We start from the raw sequence: 18,790 nt of genomic DNA, 5'->3' as shown, positions 1-18,790 counted from the left end.
AGAGAGAGGGCAGCAGGTTAACAATCCATCAATCCTTCTCTCTCCTCCGGACCCCTCCCTTCCCCCTGAGCATGTGAAAGAAATGTGATAATTTTGCAATGGTGAAGGGAGGGGCTGAGTGAAGTGCGGATGGATTGTCTTCTTAATGACTCTTATCTGAGTCAAAGGGACAGCAAGGCTGTTTTTCCATCACTGTAGCAAAGAAACTTTGTTTTTTTAAATTGATTTGCTATAGTGCGTTTTTTTTAAATCCACATGAGTGCTTGGAACAGAACCCACGTGAATAATTAGTCTCAACCTGTAGTCACTAGTGGATATTACGTTTCCAGCACACAGATCAGTCATCCTTATAACACTAAAACTTAAAATATAGAGTATGAAAAACAGGAAGCCCTCCATTTTATAAGATGTGTTGAACTTCTTGGTATTTAGGTATGTCCTGAAATGGACAAGATTTACAATGTCTCATTTAAACACACACACTCATCCTCTTGTTGAGAAGCTTATTTTGTCCAGTACTGCAATTGCTCAAAAATAAGTCAAAAATACATGTAAGATCAGGACTCATGATTTCAAATAAACACTCCTTCAATTAAGCACCTTCAGGTACATCCAAGGCCACCCCGGAAAGTCAATTAACTTTTAGGAATACCTTTTGGATAACTGCACTGGGGGATGGATGGACGGACTTCAGAATAGTCAGCAAAATCGCATAGTGGCCTTTGAAGTAATTTTCTTGCAGACAAAATCTTTCTTTCTGTACTATACACATCCACCCCATCCCATACGTACAATGAAAAGGAGAAAAAACCATCACATACTTGTAAGAAGCTTGATGTCTGGGGATTCCACTTCTCTTCTGGTCTTCCATGCCAGGTGTTAAGTATACTTAAACAGACCTGAAGAATAAAGTTTTTGAATAGTGAAATAAATATTCCAATACGTAGCTAGTTCTACAACTTACGGCAGGAGTTCTCAAAGCGTGCGCCATTACACCTTAGGGCATCATGGCACACTCACAGGGGTACTGCAGGATGTCTCTGGTGGCCCTTCCTACTTGTTCTAGTTGCTGCCATTTTGGATCTTGCAAAATCTCATGAGATCAAGATGGTGGCACCCAAACCTTGCACAATTTAAGCACTATCCTTTTGGATCTCAAAAGATTTGGATGCATCTTGAATCGAGGTGATCTGCAATGTCAAAGTCAACATCTTTATTGCCCTCTTCAGTAGAACAGGAGCTTTCTTTTGCCAGCACAGATTGCGTCCAGAAGAACACCCAGACATGAAGGCTTGTTTCCATACAAAGGCCATATTGGGGCATATGAATATTCATGTTACAAACAGTTTAAAAGACAAGTGGACTGTACTATGCAGTAAATTGGGTCACTGACTTGCCAGAAAATTCATTTTTGCCACATTTATCAATGCGATAAAAAACCCAACTATTTACCTTGCCGTCATTGTAAAGGTTTGGATTGAATCTCACACTGTGTCCTCCAGTTGTTTCCAGATTTACAAGTGGAGGTGAATTAGGGTAGTCTTGTGGAAAATATACATCAAATTCAAAGCAGCCATTTGCATAAGGTGTGTCTGCTGGGCCAGTTATTAGAACCTTTGAAAAAAATTAAAGTTACAATGAGAAGCTTGGGAAACTAAATCCCTATATACCAGATAGTAACACTGCAAGTCAGATTCTTCCTCCAAAAATGCTTGGTTAATGTATTCAAATTCATCCCAACTCTGTAACCTATAAGTCTCCAATGCTACCTTGCATGCCTACTCCTTTCACATGAGCAGTTACAGCCCCTCTCTCCAGAAACCGTATGGCTTTGCTCAGAACTGCCCTTTTCACACTGAACTCTAGTTTCAGCTGTCTACTTCATCCTTTCCTCCTACATATCCTTCCCAGAATTTGAACATGACTACATATAAGCATGGTAATGAGTATCCCACACTTTTTGCATGGGAATTGGGCACAGAATGCAATCTTAACATTCTTCTAAAAAGGTAAGAAGCAAATGTGTACCCAACAGGCCAAGTACCAAGCAGCCACTGGACCAAATCAAGCCTCCTTAGTTGTCAGCTGAGCAAGAGGTATAGAGGAGGGTAAGGGCTGTTGCACAACACCTTGTCTATAGGCTGACTTTGGGAGGGAAGTATTTGCTCTTCTGTCCCCTTCTCATAAATACTTTCTGTCAACAGTAGTTGCTGATCAAGGTTTATGTGGCTTGTGGCTGCACAGAGAGATGTGAAAAATGGGTGGACAAGGTCTGGAGAAATCTCAAAGGTGGTGGCACTGGGCAGGACACTCAGTGACCAAAGAATGGGACTTTAGTGCCCTGCACTACTCCCTGCCTCTGTCCAAGTCCCACAAAAACAGAATAAAATGCAAAGTACATGGTAATCATGGTTATTCAGCATGATTTATACCAGCTGCGCAACTCAGCTGTTCTCTGAAGCCAAGTTTGATTTTTACCTTCATGATGTCTAGTCTCTCCTCATCACAGCGGACAAAGACACTAGATGAAGAGGAAAGAGGCAGTGATGTAGAAAGGGTCACAGCTTCTTGAGCAAGACGTCGAGCTCTGGCGGCGCTGTTAGCATCACTAGCATTTTTCACCTGAGACATGTAGTGGTAATTTACTTTAAACACCAGCTTTCCATCATCGTCTTCAGAAACCATTTCAAAAGTATCTAAGAGATGTAAAAAGCATCACATTGTAATGTAAGGAGGGAAAATGTAGTTAAAATTGCATCAAGTAATTACATTCATTCAAAAAAATAGCTAGTATGTAAACATCCTATCATTCCAAAAGCAAAATTCCACACTGTAACAAACAAACAAACAAACAAACAAACAAACAAACAAACAAACAAACAAACAAACAAACAAACAAACAAGAACAGCACAGGGCAAAGCTCCTCTAAGGTCAACTATTCTGCTGTTCTTGCTTGAACACACTGTAGCACTTCCAAGGGAAGAGTTATTCTAGCTGTGCAGCATTCAGGAATACACTGGCATTGATGTGTTGTAGCATTCTGGTTAGGATGTTGATAAAAGGGGAGATTTGGAATTACCGGAGGAAGCAAACAAAAATAATCGCATTGTACTTTATGGATGCATGGTTAAAGACTTATGCTAACTCTCCAGAACAAACATTCCATCATCTCTCACTGGCAGGAAGAAACAGATCACTGGACAGGAGAGTAATACCATTACAAAAAGTGCTAGCTTTGTTTCAACCCAGTTTTTTGCTTATTTTGCTGCTCATAGGTTTTCTAAGACAGCCAGTTTTGTTATTGCACAAGCTTAATGCAAAAAGAACTGAAGAAAATTCCAAGCACCATTATTTCCCCAGGTTGTCTAAAAGAGATTAAACTACACTGCCCCTTTTAAAAATGAAGTATCTTCAGTATACACTCTACTGACAATCCTCTGGAATTCATTCATGGCTGCCACAAAATAAAAGGTTCTAAATTTACTGCTAGGGCTTTGGTTTGGGAGACCACTTCTCTGAGAAGACAGACAGGCTTGACCGCATGACAAGAATGATAGATCACTTGTGGATTATCTCCAATATCTTTGGGTTGGTGGTTATTTGTCATAATATAATAGTTGTATTGCAGAGGCAATGAAAGAAGTTAACAGATCTATAAAGATATCCTGCTTTGCTTTGCTTCAGAAATTCCAGAGAAGCAGGAAGAGAGAAAGAAGAAGCCACTTTTGCTTCCCTTTCACACTGAAAATATTTAGGGGGAAACCTGTGTTTGGTCTGTGGAACTCCCTGCCACAGGATGTGGTGATGGCATCTGGCCTAGATGCCTTTAAAAGGGGATTGGACAAATTTCTGGAGGAAAAATCCATTACGGGTTACAAGCCATGATGTGTATGTGCAACCTCCTGATTTTAGAAATGGGCTATGTCAGATGCAAGGGAGGGCATCAGGATGCAGGTCTCTTGTTATCTGGTGTGCTCCCTGGGGCATTTGGTGGGCTACTGTGACATACAGGAAGCTGGACTAGATGGGCCTATGGCCTGATCCAGCAGGGCTGTTCTTTTGTTCTTATGAATCCTGGCAATTAGTAGAGATATTACAGACTATTATCAGCCTTTGCTACCCTGAATATATTAAAAGAATGAAGGGTTGTGTCCTAACCCTTACTTCCATTGAAGACAAGATACTACTATTCATGTGGTGGGGGGGAGGGGAGCAATCCTTGTTGATCTTCTTATAAGCACAGAGACCTTTCCAACTCACAGGATCCCAAACTGGAGGGTCGCCTGAACCTCCAGAGCTACTTTCTGTAGAGCGGAGACCTATCAAGCTGTGGATGGGTGAAGACAATCCCTTTGGGATTTACTCTGCAGAAAACAACTTTTAACACAATGTACTACTTAACTTTTCAGTAACTGGTTAATAAATCATTCACTAACTGTCCAGAGATTTTGAGCGTTTCACTTATACCTGATCAGCTTTTCAAGTGTTCTACTTAGAATTGGTTTAACCACAAAGCATCACTGTAATGAAGGTCTCAGACATGCACTTGGGGATGGATGGGATTTGAACTATATCATAGAAATGCATAGCTTAATTCAACTTACCAAACTGAAGTTTTTTCATTACAGCCACATATTTTTCTTCAAGAGACCTTAAAACAGACAAAGGCTTCGGCTTCACTGCAGCTTTTTTACAGTATTCAGCCAATTTTCTCTCTGTTATATTTTAAGAAAATGAAACATTATATTAAAAGGAATGCGCATGATAAAACAAGTTAAACATACAGTGCAATCCTACACATGTCTATTCAGAAGTAAGTTCCATCGTGTTCAACAGGGCTTACTCCCAGGAAAGTCTACATAGGATTGCAGCCTTAATTTATGTTAGATTATCATTCCTGCACAGCAACAAAGTCAAACCTATGTATGCTTTTAGTTTCAATTCAAAAGACAGAATTCGATAGGAACTGAAGACATTTTTTCCCAACTGGCAGATAGTAAGCTTGACATCTATGGTCCAAACTGGAAACCTGACCTTGGAGTGAAAGCACCATTACCAAGTGCCCCTATTTCTTCTCTTTTTCTTCCTCAATACCACCATCACTTGTCTTACCCATTTGCTCATATTTTAAAGAGGTGCTTTGGTTCAATCACTTCCTTAACCTGGGTGATGAGAATCTCCGTAAGATCAGGTTTACAATATATCCACTCTAGGCAAGCCTGCAGAAAAACGGATACTATTGACATACTTTACCTTGGTTTGCCTGGCGCAAACTTGTCGTAGCAGCATAAACTATCTCAGCAGTTCTTTGGATATCAGGCACTAAAAGTGTCAATCCTTCTGGTTCTTGATCTGAAGTATCTGATTTCACTCCAGTTTTAGCCTTGTCTTTTTTAGACCTGCAAAATACAGAAGTTACCTCAAGTTTTAAGGAAATGTTCACTTAAATTCAGAAGTAAAAAAATAGAAACATTCTGAAGTGCTAATTCCCTCCATTTATTATCATTAAGAATACTTATATATAGCTTTTAAACAAAAAGTTCAGACACAATAAAAAACCTAAATGGTTCCCTGTCCCAAAAGAGCTCACAATCTAAAAAGATGCAGATGCAACAGCCACTAGAAAATGCACTGCGCTATGGTGAAGAGGGACGGTTACTCTACCTCTGCTAAATATAAGATGAGCACTGCTTGAAAAAATGCCCTTTGCCCAATTTGAATGCTATGCACTGATTTGTTATTGAAGAAAATTAAAAGTCTGTTTGCGTTTAAATGTGAATATTTGCCAAATAATTTTAATTGTGAAACAGGATTTTTTTTATTTTGTTTTTTGCATTTTGCAGCACTGTGGGGGTGCTGGACGGGCACACGGGGGGGGTCACAGTTTTCTGGACCCTCTGGAGAGCCATAGCAACTCCCAGGTAAGTTGAAAAACCCTTTGCCCCACCAGCATTGCAATCATGTTGCTGCTGTCACCCTGTCCCTTACGGGGGCAGCAACATAGTTTCTCTGGTTAGGGCATCACGACACCCCAGTTTGGGAACCTCTGCAACAGAATATTGGCCTGCAACACTATATATACTTCCCTTGGAATAGGAATCACGGATTTCATGGGGCTTACTTCTGAGTAGACATGCATAAGACTGGGCTGTGGAGAATTCCATTCAAGTTCTCATTTAATAGATATACTGGTCAAATGTGAAAAGTCACACATAGAATGTAATAGGTAATGCATGCATAACCTGAATTCCCTATCATATTAAGAAAGTGATGCTTGTCCTTTAAAACATCCTTCAATTTTTTCAGGCTGGCTATTTTGACATGCTAATTTGTTTTTCAGAACTAGAATGTTTAGACTTACGCTTTAGGATGTTAGGTTCTAAGAGCTGCATTAACAAGAGCACTCACAGGAGTATTCAGAAATTCATTTTCACACAGGCCTCTGTGTCTGACTAATTTGATTTTTATTTTGTGCTCATCCATATTCTGCTCTACTGAACTGTCATTCAACTGCTAATAAGACTATTGTTCTTCATGAGTTATTTCAACACATTTTTCCTGTTTTGCTCTGAAAGATTTAGATCTCATCATCTGACTCCATTACTCTTCCATCTTTTGCCTATGAAGCTCTCTTCTTTTTATTCATCTCATTTAATGGGCCAAAGCGGGAGGTAGATTTTCCTACTCTAATAATGTTGCAGTTTTTCCTTTGACGTTTATGAATATCGTTTTTATTTTTTGATCCTGCTAATTTTTTTTTAAATTAGATTTTCCTTAATAGGTAAATAAGCTAATATAAAACAACAATACTAACAAAGCACAATACTACAGGAACTCTAAGTGAAATGGGACGGAAGCTGAGATAGGAGTTACAGGCAGCACTGACGTATGCTGTTCCTTACAAGGTGTGCGGCTGTGGCACAAAGGCACAGAGTTGTGAACAACCTGGAAGTTCAGTGATGACATGGCACCTTGCTGACTGCCTGGAGGCGGAGTCACAGTGAGTTGCAACACCATGCAGATGTCAAACAGGTCTGCACAATGGCATGGACCCCTTAGATGGAATGTAACTGATGTACATCATTGCTTGTGGAAGTTATGCCATAACATATCATCCAATAAAGACTTTTCAGTCATTGATGGGGAGCTTGCAGAATTGCCAGCATATATGTGCATAATAAATGAATAATAAATTCATTTATAAATACTATGCATAATAAATTATGTGCATAATAAATGAAAGCCATACAGTGGCAAGAATGTTCAATTCTGTATCCTTGCTCAGAGCAAATGATGTGTTAATTTTTTCATATGGGTATTTGCCAACTTTTCTGGTACCAACAATTTCAAGGAAAGTTCTGATAATGCTTGCCAGTGCTTTGAAATTTCTTCCGTTGCAGCTGCTAACCAAAAATGAAGCAGGCTTTCATTTGAGCCAAAAGGTGCTAGCAAAGCCAAAGTCAGATCTGGGATTCTTTCCTGCTTCACTCAGAATGTTGCTACACCCTTACAGTCCTACCACTTAGGTTTATAAGAACCAAGAGCTTGACATTCTGAGCCAATAGTGCTGTTGTGGTATTATATACTTGGATTATATACTACCAATAGGATAATTTAATAGGAAACAATGTGGACACAGGAGTTTTACACTACAGGAATTCTACACTTCCTTATTGTCTTCTCTATGATCTACAATTCCACTGGCCTCCTGCTTAACTTATATGATCTCGGCCTTCTTCTTGTGGAGTCCTATTTATTTATCAGTGACAACTTGGAGGTGAATTTTTTTCCCTGCTCTTCCCCTTCCTTTTTTGTACTCACTTTGTTATCTTGCCTATTTGTACAACTGGTCATGTTTTGGGTCTGGAAATATATTTTTCTCATCACCTCACAATTGTTCAGAGGAAACTAGATTTGTTTACTTAGTCACTTCTCAGTACTGGTACTTTGCTATTATGAAATCAGGTCCCCCCCCCCAAAAGGCTATGCAATCAAGGATCATACCTAGAAATGAGAAGGTCAGGAAAACATTTTTTTTTCCAAGTCTTTCCCCCCTTTCCCCAATTTTCCCAGTGAAAAAGTGGAAGGTTTGGGAGGAATGGAACAACTCATTTGAATGGTTTTCTCTTCTAGCATAATGAAGGAATGTTGTTTAAGGAAGAATTACAATCCCTGAATAATGTAAACATGTAAAACTCACATTCAGGTTGCATTTCTGCACCTGAGTGTCCCATTCTCACAACAGGAGCATCCAGGACCTTTTTGCTTGTGGATTGTTGAATGCCTTCTTCTGCTGATCTTCTGACTCAGTGTTTGAGGGGAGCAGTAATTCTTCCATAACAGACACCTTCCTGATTTAGATCCTATGAACACCTGTACACCTTAAAATCTCCTCACCTCTAAAAAGCCCTCTGTTTTCATGGAATATAAAAAAGTCAAGACAAAAAAATGTTCACTCTCACAGGAAAACTTGGGTTTGGGTGGAACCTGCTTCTTCCTGGTTCCTGAAACCCAGGCTAGAGACAGTGTTGTTTGTGTGTGTGTGTGTGTGTGTGTGTGTGTGTGTGTGTGTGTGTGTGTGTGTGTGTGTGTGTGTGTGTGTGAGAGAGAGAGAGAGAGAGAGAGAGAGAGAGAGAGAGAGCGCGAGAGAGAGAGCTAGCTGAAAAGTTTCAGAGAAGATTGTTGCTTGTGGGGTGTACAGTTATCCAATTGTTCCTTAAAAAACAAAACAACCACTATTTCTCCTGTTTTGGAGATAAAGTTGTCAGGAGAATATTTTGTTCCTAAGCTCAAATAAAAACTTTACAAAGTTGATTGTTTCTGTTCTAACTTGGTTTACTCTCCAGCTGGTTATTTTTCCAACTGGCAAAAAATAAAGTATGCTTTGGTACCTTACCATGAGACAGCTTGTAACCCCATCTCTCACCCTGGATTGTTTGTATATTATTGTCATTATTAAGAATATTGGCCTTGATTCTCCAGTGTGATCACAGCAGAATTGTGCTTCATACAGTATAATATCTGCATAAAGATGACAGACTTTGGGCCAGACCTGCTGGTGTATAAACCTATGTCTTGGACTATGCACAGGAATATATTATGTATGAAATAATATTTAATCACGTGAGCCCCAGCTGAACTATGAAGGATTAGAGTCCAGACACAAGTTCTCAGTAAAAGAGTAAGTCATAGTGAACCATTACATTCTTTCTTAAAATACAGAGAGCACATACCTCAGTCGATTAGTGTATGTATCAACACAGGTCTTCATTTTAGCCAACAGGGTTCCAACGGAAGCTTGAGACTCCAACTGCTCTTCTTCCTCTTCACCATTTTCCCCAGACAGAGGCAGCAACAGTGGTACCATAGATGTGCATGAAGCAATCGCACGGAGAAGCTCTAACAAAGCTCTGTACAAAGGGACATGTCTGGCCATATCCAAAACTAGGAAAGAAAGAGAGTAACATGGTAAAAATATATGTAATCAAGACTGAAAACAGATTCTTCTATACCAGGGGTGTCCAAACTTTTTGGTAGAAGGGCCACATTATATCTCTGATACTATGTCAAGGGCTGGGGGGAAAATAATTAATTTTCATTTAAAATTTGAATAAATTTACATAAATGAATATATTAGAGATGGAACATATGAATGAATGAAGGTCTTAAAATAGCTTAAGGTCTATAAAAGGCCTTGCACAAAGCAAGGTTGACCTTTCATTCACTGCCATTACTGCTTCACAGACTTAAAACAGCAAGCATGCAACAGAGCCCTCGGCCTGCAGCTCACACAAGAGGTTGAACAGTCGCCCTCATGCTGACAGCAGTTGTGTCGGGCCAGTACGTGCTTCAGCAAGCCTTCAGAGGGCCAGAGGCTCATTGGATTCCCTTTTGGGTTCCCTTTTGGGCCTGATTGGGGGTCCCTGAGGACCACAAATGGCCCCCAGGCCGGGATTTGGGCACCCCTGTTCTATACTGTTGGAACAATTACCTATTTTAGACCCCTGTTCATTGGGAATGGCAGCACAATCAATTTTCATATTTCACAATTAAAATGTGTGATTTTACTGTAGTTTACATTTAAAAATTAAAATAACCGTCCGAGTAACCTTCTTCTAACCAAGTAACCATGCTTTGCCTCTTTTAGCCCTATTAGGCAATTCTAGTAACAAGTTTTATCTGATCTACTTTATCAAAGGAACTACCCTCTTGAGCAACTGCAATTAGAAAAATAAGCACACACACAGTTTATCATTTTAAACCATATTGATAACATAAAGGATAAAAATAAAACTGGATTACTTTTCAGGACTAAAAGCTCCTTTAGAATCCAGTGTTCCACAAGCGATTCAGAAATGATCATATATTGGATAGAATTACCGGCAGGTTCTTTTAGTAGTTAGTTTGGTGGCAAGTGGTTGTGGATGTTACGCCTGTAGAATATCTTGGTATAAATACCTTGACATTTACTATCATATTCAATGACATTTGGGGAAAACACTGTGCTTTGTAGAGATGTATCAAGCAGACATTCACCAGGTTTATCTCTAGCAGGTGCATAGGGATGTGTCATCTATTGAATTTCTGTCTAGATACACCCCTCCCCAGCCCAATGTCGAGGTAGAAGACAAGGCACAGTGTTAGTTACCTGGAGCATAATTTGTAAAACCAGCATTATATATAAGACCATATAACTTCCCAAGCTTTTTGTAGCATGATAAAAAATTGAAAGCATTTTAACTCTCCACATCAACCAAATGTTTGTTTGCCATCCAGATCCTATTATGATCTTAACCTGTAACTAGAACTCATTTCTTCAGCAGAAACCCCCAAAACAAATAATCACAGAAAGCTACAGTATTTCTCTCTACTTAGGACAAAATGTAAGCAAGGGAAGACAAGGCTAACTAGTCAAAACATAGTAGCTCATTGCCTGGAGGCAAATAGGTAAAGGAAAATGGAAGAGGGGCCATACAGCATGGTGGAATTGTAAGATTCCAGAGAAGAGGTCCCATGAAGGTTTAAAAAAAGCATGGAAACTAGAAAATGGTCCCAAGACCGTTAAATGGAATAGTACACAGCTATCTATAACCAAACTGAACTGATGCAGACAGGCAGTGGTTTAATAATAGCTGAATATCCATCCAAGGTATATAAATTAACTCCTGCCTCTTCTAGCAACAACTTTTAGTTGCCAGGAAAGCAAGCAGGCAGACAAGCATCAACATCAAGATCCCATTCATCTAGACACCCAGCAAGCTGTCCACCAACTAGCTCCTCTCCAACTGGCTCTTTATCAGTTGGGGAGAATACTTGAGGAGGCGGCCAACTCCAGCTCTGTTCATTCACTTTTGGCCATTGACCATTTGGACAGTCTTAAAGACACCTGGGTCAGCCAAAGGTCCTGAAAGCAGCAAGGTAAACATCAATGTAAGTGGCTCACTCCCACAACACATCATCTCTCCCACTCTTCCACACTCGTCCCCATCATCAGTTTGGTGAGAACATGCTAAGGGACAGACTGATTAATCACAGATTCACTTCTGGCTACTTTGAGCATAGCTTAGTAGTCAAAAGCTGTGCCACTGGCATATACCTCAGCATGTCCCACACTGTGTCACCTAAGAATGTACTTAAGGTCGCAATTGAGGACATGAGATTCATAAACCCTCAGTCATTATGGAAATCATATGTAGCCTTGCTTCTGACTCAAGACTACAGTTTTAGAGTCATGAACCAGTGGATTTTGCCACAGCACATTGGTAGGGGAACACTCATCCAACTTTATCCACTTACCCACATAACTTACTATTCAACCCCATCTTGAAACTATTAGGCAAATCTGGACAGACCAGTAGGGTTTTCTCATGCACGCCTAAAACTAGGGTCTAATCTAAGACTACGTTTCCCACAAAATGGGAGCAGGTCTTGTTCCACATGCATTTATTAAACAACTTTTCAGCATAAGTTACCAAAGTGATACATGCTTAGAATAATAAATACAGTTTGTACTGTGATAGCTAAGGTATAAATTACGCTGAAAATTTGGATGATTTTTTGGATATATGAATATTTTGAGAAAGATTTAACAGAATAGAACATTCAAATTTTAAATACTTTTGGACTTTGTATAAGACATTGCTCCTAAGAAAATATGGTGCTCACTAGATGATGATGATGATAAATAGCAGTGCCCAGGAAATGGTGGGATCACAACCAAGTTATTGAAAATGAAGAGGTCAAAATACTGTGGGATTTCCACATCCAAATAGATAAACATCTGGTTTATCTGGTTAAATACACCAGATTTAACAGTGATAGAAAGGAAAATGGTCTGGATCATAAGATGTGACAACACCTAGAGATGGATGAATTGAAGATAAATAACATGAAAAAGTAATCAAATATAAAGACCTTCAGACTGAAGTCGAACTACTTTGGAGAGGAAAGGTGAAGACTGTGCCAACAGTAGTGGGTGCTTTAGGAGCCATATTCCAAAATTTGGGAAAAACCCTGCACGCGTTAGGTATAAATGAAATAACCACGAGTTGCAAAAAGTAACTTCACGAGGAACTGCACATATTTTATGCAAATAACTCCAGATATCCCAGGTCCTTGGGAAGCACTTGATATTTAGAAACACCAGCCACCATTACATGGGTTGTGAAATAAATCATCATCACTATCACCACTACTATTGCATAGTGACTCATACAGCAAAGAAACCCATATCAGATCAGGTGCTGCTGGGTCAACAAGGGTAGCACAAAACATGACTCCCTGGGCATCAGGTAAAAAAAATGGGCTACACATGACTCTGTGCCTTTTACTAGGGCAAGACACAGCAAAGTTATGAGAAGAACTATAGCAAAAGAAATGAACAGCAGCAAAAAATGGAGCAATAATGGAATGTGATTTCCAGGCAGATCTGTCTACTCAAGGACATAAAAAAATGAATGTTCATCATCTGGAAAGAAAAGCTTATAAATGCTGGTGTACAGAGCAATGAATATGCGACCAAAGATGGTTCATTATGAGAAATATTCTCAGATGTTATACTTGAAGAAGTGCAAGCAAATCCAATGGAACTTGAAACACACAAGGAAAGGAGTGAAATTGAGGAAACAGAATAAGTTGAAACTGATGTAACTGCATGTGAAATAGGCCAACTGTTGAACATGATATTAACACCCATCATGCGACTGAATAAAGTTCTAAAATGTTCAGATACCAATGGAAGCAAATACTACAAAGCCATTGCTATTTATTGTGTCTATCTCAGGGGTGTCAAACTCATTTCATACCGAGGGCCAAATACCATTCATGGTGCCTGCTGAGGGCCGAAAGTGATGTCATTAGGCCGGAAGTGATGTCATTAAACAGGTCATAACCGAAAATAAGCACTTTTTCTCATTTAGGAGCTCATTCACTGCAAATGACAGAAGAGAAAATACACAAATCTTGATCATATTTCAAGATATGAGATAGCCCAATTTTCATGTGGGCTGCCCTTATAGTAGTAACTCCTCAACACTGCTCAGCAGCTGAGAGTTAAGAGGGCCAGACAAAAAGCTTCCTTGGGCCGCATCCGGCCCCCGGGCCTTATGTTTGACACCCCTGGTCTATCTAATGGATAATTTGGCAAATTTTTCTTTCACCAAATTTGCATCCGCTAATTATTTTCACACACAGTTTTGTGGCACTATCTTTGCCTCCTACAAAGAAGAAAAACCATCTAACAGCAAACAGCTAAAAGTATTTTAGCTATACCCACAGATGCAGAAAATCTAACAAGAAAATCTATTAAAGTAAGAAAAGAATTTGCATAAAAAGCTGCAATAAGAGGGGTACATTATTAATTTTTGATTGCAGATAAAATATTTAAAGAAGGATCATAGGTAATCTGAATAGGTTGATTAAAACTTAGTTCACATTTTCAATAAATGTCACACCATCTCATTTCAACACCATCTCATTTCACCCATAAGTCTTCAATACATATTAATAGTCAGATATGTTTCACAGCTGCTTTCTCTGACCCTAGGACATGCTATTTTTAACAACACTGCAGAGAAAGACACTGCTCTAATTCAAAATACTTAAAGGTGAATGAGTTCATAACACTCTTCTGCTCTTCTTAGCAATTGGTGAAAAAACCCTACCTGCCTGCACTTTGCAGAAGGGCCCAGGGATGCACTACAGCATATCCTGAGCAGCACACCTTAACCTTGGAATTAACATACAACCAGCAACCTCTTCTGTTTCCTATGACTAAGCACCTTCATTCTCACTGAAGAACATATCCATTCCATTGTTTGTAAATGGTTCAGAGAAAACATCCACACTGATGTTCCTGCATAACCATAACCATCCCATAAGAACATACTGTAATTGAGATTCAGGAGCTGGACCAGTGGGGACAAGTATAATATTTTGCCCACTTCCCTCCTGTTTTCTCTGCATATATTATTATTATTATTAACAGTATTTATATACCGCTTTTCAACTAAAAGTTCACAAGTGGTTTACAGAGAAAAATCAAATAACTAAATGACTCCCTGTCCCAAAAGGGCTCACAATCTAAAAAGATGCAAATGAATACCAGCAGACAGCCACTAGAACAAACACTGCTGGGGTGAGGTGGGCCAGTTACTCTCCCCCTGCTAAAAAAAAGGAGCACCCACTAATATATGCCACAGCCAGTCACATTGTGGGCATTTGACTAGTCTAAATTCTAATGTTTGTAATGGAGTGAATATCTTTCACATTATTAAGCCCCCCCCCCCCAAAAAAAACAGGTATATGGCAAAATTATTATTAATAACTTGTGCCTGGCATTGTGCCCTTCACAGTATCTAATGCAGAAAGCATTGCATATATTTGCAAATTTTATGCTGGTCTGTGACCACAATACTAGGGACATGCTGTTTGTAAAGCAACATTTTCCTGTGTGTGTTTACATTTTTAAACACTCACACAAGACTTCTAGTACAGAAAACACTGGATAACTTTTAACTGATGATTTCTAAAACAATGCTATTCCAAAGGAAATTAAATTAAATTTATGAAAGTGTTCAGCTCTCCTTTAAATGGTCCCTCCACCTGGTTACACAGTATCACAACTGCAAGCTTATCCCTTTTATTGGCCAAGGGGACCAATGTTGTGTATTGGGACACTGCTAGAACTTACCACTTACTTAGTGCCCAGTGTGCTCCCAGCCACAATCACAATAATTACTTCAGCTGACCTGTGTCAGCTACCAAAATTTCTCTATCAACTGGGTACCCAAGGACACAATTGTATCAACACTACCTATAAGGCTTGTAACTATTTTGTACGTATACAGGCATGCCCCCGTATCCACGGGGGTTCTGTTTCAGAAACCGTGGATACGGTTGAACACCTTCCCTGCACCCTCCAGAGCCAAGGGGAGCTCTGCTCCCCTTGTTGCTGAAAGGCCCTCTGAGCCCAGCAGAGGATATCCATTTGTGGCCTCTGCCAGGCTCAGACTGAGCCTTAAGGTAAAAAAAGTGATTTCCAGTTTCTTTGTGAAACTGAAAGTGACGTTTTCAATGCCTTATAAGGCATTAGGAGCCCCGGAGAAGCCGTAATTAAAAATATCATTTCCAGTTTCAGGGAGAGGGTGCACCCCGGGGGGGGGGGGGCGCAGTTCCAATCTGTGGATAAGTGAATCCACAGATATGGGGGCACTCTGTACAACTGTTTTCATCAATCTGGTGATTTTTTTTTTTTAAAAGTTGTTAGTGCACTTATGCCTATAAGTTTTTAGTATATTTAGTTGTTTTTTCTTGGCTTTCATAACCTTAATATACACAATACTGCTCATGGAACACTTCTAAATTGTGCTTCTCAAATGCGTGTCTATCTAATGAAAAATTCATATGCCATAAATCAGCACTAATGACAGTCTAAAAACATGAAGTAGTAATGGTGACTGTGAAATCTGGATCACTGCAGCTTTGACATTGAGAGCACAGAGTGTGAGGGCAGTCTTGCTTCAAAATCCTCTATATCAATCCCGTGGTTTACATTCTGACATTTGCAGGTATAGCAGGCAGAACCATGAAGAGAGAGACAGATTAGTAAGCAACAGATGTGGACAGGGATGCTATGTTTATCTTAGAGAGCTGTCATTTAGCAATAATGATTCAAACAGGAACAGTACCTTAGAAATAAAGAGCCTTGTGTAATTTAAAATGTATCATAAATCACATGTAAATAGAAAGAAAAAGTTTAGAGAGTTTTATCCTCTTTCAAAGGGCATGGAGAAGCACAACGCAAGCTCTCAACTGTAGTCTGGGTGATACGTTTTCTGTGAATTTCAAGGGTAAGCACACAAAAAACCCACAAAATTTTTTTCTAATGCCAAATAAAGATGCCCTATAGTGGTCATGGGTTGAGTATCAGAAGGAAAGGTTTACTTAGCTTCTTTAATTCCTCCTAGTACAATATTTCTGGAAAATGAAATATTTTGTCACAAAACTTTGATGTGCAGTAAATGCACTTGGCTTTAACTATTCACTTCATAAGAAGGCAATATCTACAAAGATCATAACTCTGCAGAAGTATGGACTGGGATCCAAAAAGCCATATGCTCTTCTCAAATTTGCTCAACCATTGTAAGTGCAAGATCACCCAGGCATAAGCTGGAAATAAGGAAATAATTGAATAGAACAGAGTGCCTTTCGGCCCAAGAAGCTGATTCAATGGTTTTTGTGTCCAGGAGCGTCTATATTATTTCAAAGGAATAACAACTGTGTATTTCAAAGGAATAAGAGCTGTGTATTGCTATTGTCAAACATAGACCCTGGGGGGTAGGGTCTTCCAAGTCAACTAGAAAGAGGTTATATGTTTTCCTCAGAGGTGTGTTTTTATATGAGTTTTTTATCTTAGCAGATCTGAATTTATATCCGTAAATCATATATTCATACTGTTCAATATTAAAGTTTTGTATGACTTCCTGACTTGGCTGGCTCAAGTTTGACCTAATCTCAGATGTACCCAGTTTTGCTTTACTGAAAGGCTTACAGAATGCTAGAAACAGAAGACAACACCTACTGTTTGCAATAAAGTTTAACAAACTGGTTTTCCAGTTTAACAAAGAAGATATTATTCTATGGCTTACAGGACACTACTGATTTGTCCATAGCTGGTAAAGTCACTGGTTGAGAAAATGGGACTTTTCCTGGAAAAAAGTAACTGATCTTAGAAGTTGCTACTAAGAGCTCAGTTTGGAAAGATGCTTTTTTACTTTTGACCTGTTGTAAAGATTATTTTGAAAACATAGAATGCATATGCTCCTTGGTCAAGAGTATGCTAATCATTTGTCGCCAAGTTTCCTACGAGCTAACACACAAACACACTTTTAATATATCACCTGAAAGGTGACTTGTGTATTCTAAACCAGGAAGCAAGCTGCTGCTCAAAAGCTTGGAAAACTGTTAATGGATTTCCACCACAATAAACACTTTGAACAGTCAATGAAGTGCTGTCTATCACTATGCTTATCTAAACATATATCCTTCCATTATGAGAGAACCCTATGGCTTTGACCTGAGCAGCTTGCAAGATCCCAGAGACTTTGAGAATTGCATGCTATTCCCACTTATCTGAGCTACAGAGGGATCCTGTATTGCTATGTTCATGTGACAATTCACACCTAAGCTATATCAAGGAAATCTGAACATACAATTAAACAGGGATGGGAAAACCCAGCGTGTGATCACTATGAAACCTGCCTCCTCTCTCCCTGGGCTGAGTTGCCCCCTTTAAAAAGCCAGCTGTGGGAAAAACGGGGCTGCTGCTGGGCTGTGTGTGTGTGTGTGAGTTCTCTTTAACTACTCTCCTGCTGCCCCCTTCCATTTGTGAACAGGGTGGGAGGGACTGAGTGAGAGCCAGGACAAAAGCGGGAAGAGGGTCACAAGCAGCATCTGGGAGGCTTACCAGGACAACCCGATCCTTGGCAGCCCTAATCAGAAGTAGTCCCACTGTAGCCGGTCATTCAGTAAGGGTTGTCCCTCCCTACCACCCATGCTGGCTCCTCCTCCTGCCCTCCCTCAGCCTATGAAAATATGAGAATGCACATCCTTCGTCCAATGATAATCTGTTCCTTCCTATCAGAGATGGGAAAAGAGCCCAGTACTGCCTCCCTGTTCCTGCTCACATTAACCTTTTCCTGCCTGCCGGCTGGAACTCCATACTGCTTGCTGGTCAGAATTATGGCCCCATGAGGTTTTCCATGCCATAGAAACAATAAGCAAGCAACCCCCCCAGACACAGGCAGACTCGAGTCAACACACATGGGGACGAGGGGCTCTGACTTGAGTCTTTTTCAGAGTCTTCCATGTGCGCGAGTCACAAAGTCACCCCAAACCATGCATTTTTGCAACTCAAGTCTGAGTCACTGACTTGAGTTTCCAACACTGCAATTAAATATGTTTAATTATGCAAAGCAGACAGTGAGCAGATTTGTATATGTTTGCTTAATAGTGAGAGAAGTCTTAACATATAACAATATCCATCACACTCATGGGCCCAAGTTCTCAATTCAGGGAATCAAAACCTGAAAATGTCATTATGAAAGTCTGCATCAGTAAACTGTTACCAGTAGTTGTAAGTTTATTTACTGTATTTCTACCTCGCCTTTCTCCCTGAGGGGACCCAAGTTGGCTATGCCAAGGCAGTTACATTAACCAAGGAGTTTAGTGTAAGTTCTAATACTAATGCTATTCCAAGTCAAGCCTACATGAAACATGTGACATATACAT

At 39.8% G+C, this 18,790-nt stretch overlaps 1 protein-coding gene across 6 annotated transcripts in view; it reads right to left on the bottom strand.

The window, feature by feature from the left end:
- BIRC6 (baculoviral IAP repeat containing 6) overlaps positions 1–18,790 on the bottom strand; it is a 169,640-nt gene that overhangs the window by 8,355 nt on the left and 142,495 nt on the right. For all 6 annotated transcript variants that reach the window (XM_066618148.1, XM_066618166.1, XM_066618187.1 and 3 more), the window contains 6 exons: positions 9,235–9,445; positions 5,255–5,400; positions 4,606–4,716; positions 2,479–2,696; positions 1,453–1,614; positions 822–899 (listed from right to left, as the gene is read on the bottom strand). In XM_066618148.1, the coding sequence (XP_066474245.1) occupies positions 822–899; positions 1,453–1,614; positions 2,479–2,696; positions 4,606–4,716; positions 5,255–5,400; positions 9,235–9,445 (926 nt within the window). The remainder of the gene's footprint in view (positions 1–821; positions 900–1,452; positions 1,615–2,478; positions 2,697–4,605; positions 4,717–5,254; positions 5,401–9,234; positions 9,446–18,790) is intronic.

The sequence above is a fragment of the Tiliqua scincoides genome, chromosome 1, assembly GCF_035046505.1.
Source record: "Tiliqua scincoides isolate rTilSci1 chromosome 1, rTilSci1.hap2, whole genome shotgun sequence".
NCBI lineage: Eukaryota > Metazoa > Chordata > Lepidosauria > Squamata > Scincidae > Tiliqua > Tiliqua scincoides.
Note: the sequence above shows the minus strand (reverse complement) of the source record. Positions and strands in the feature narration are given on the sequence as shown.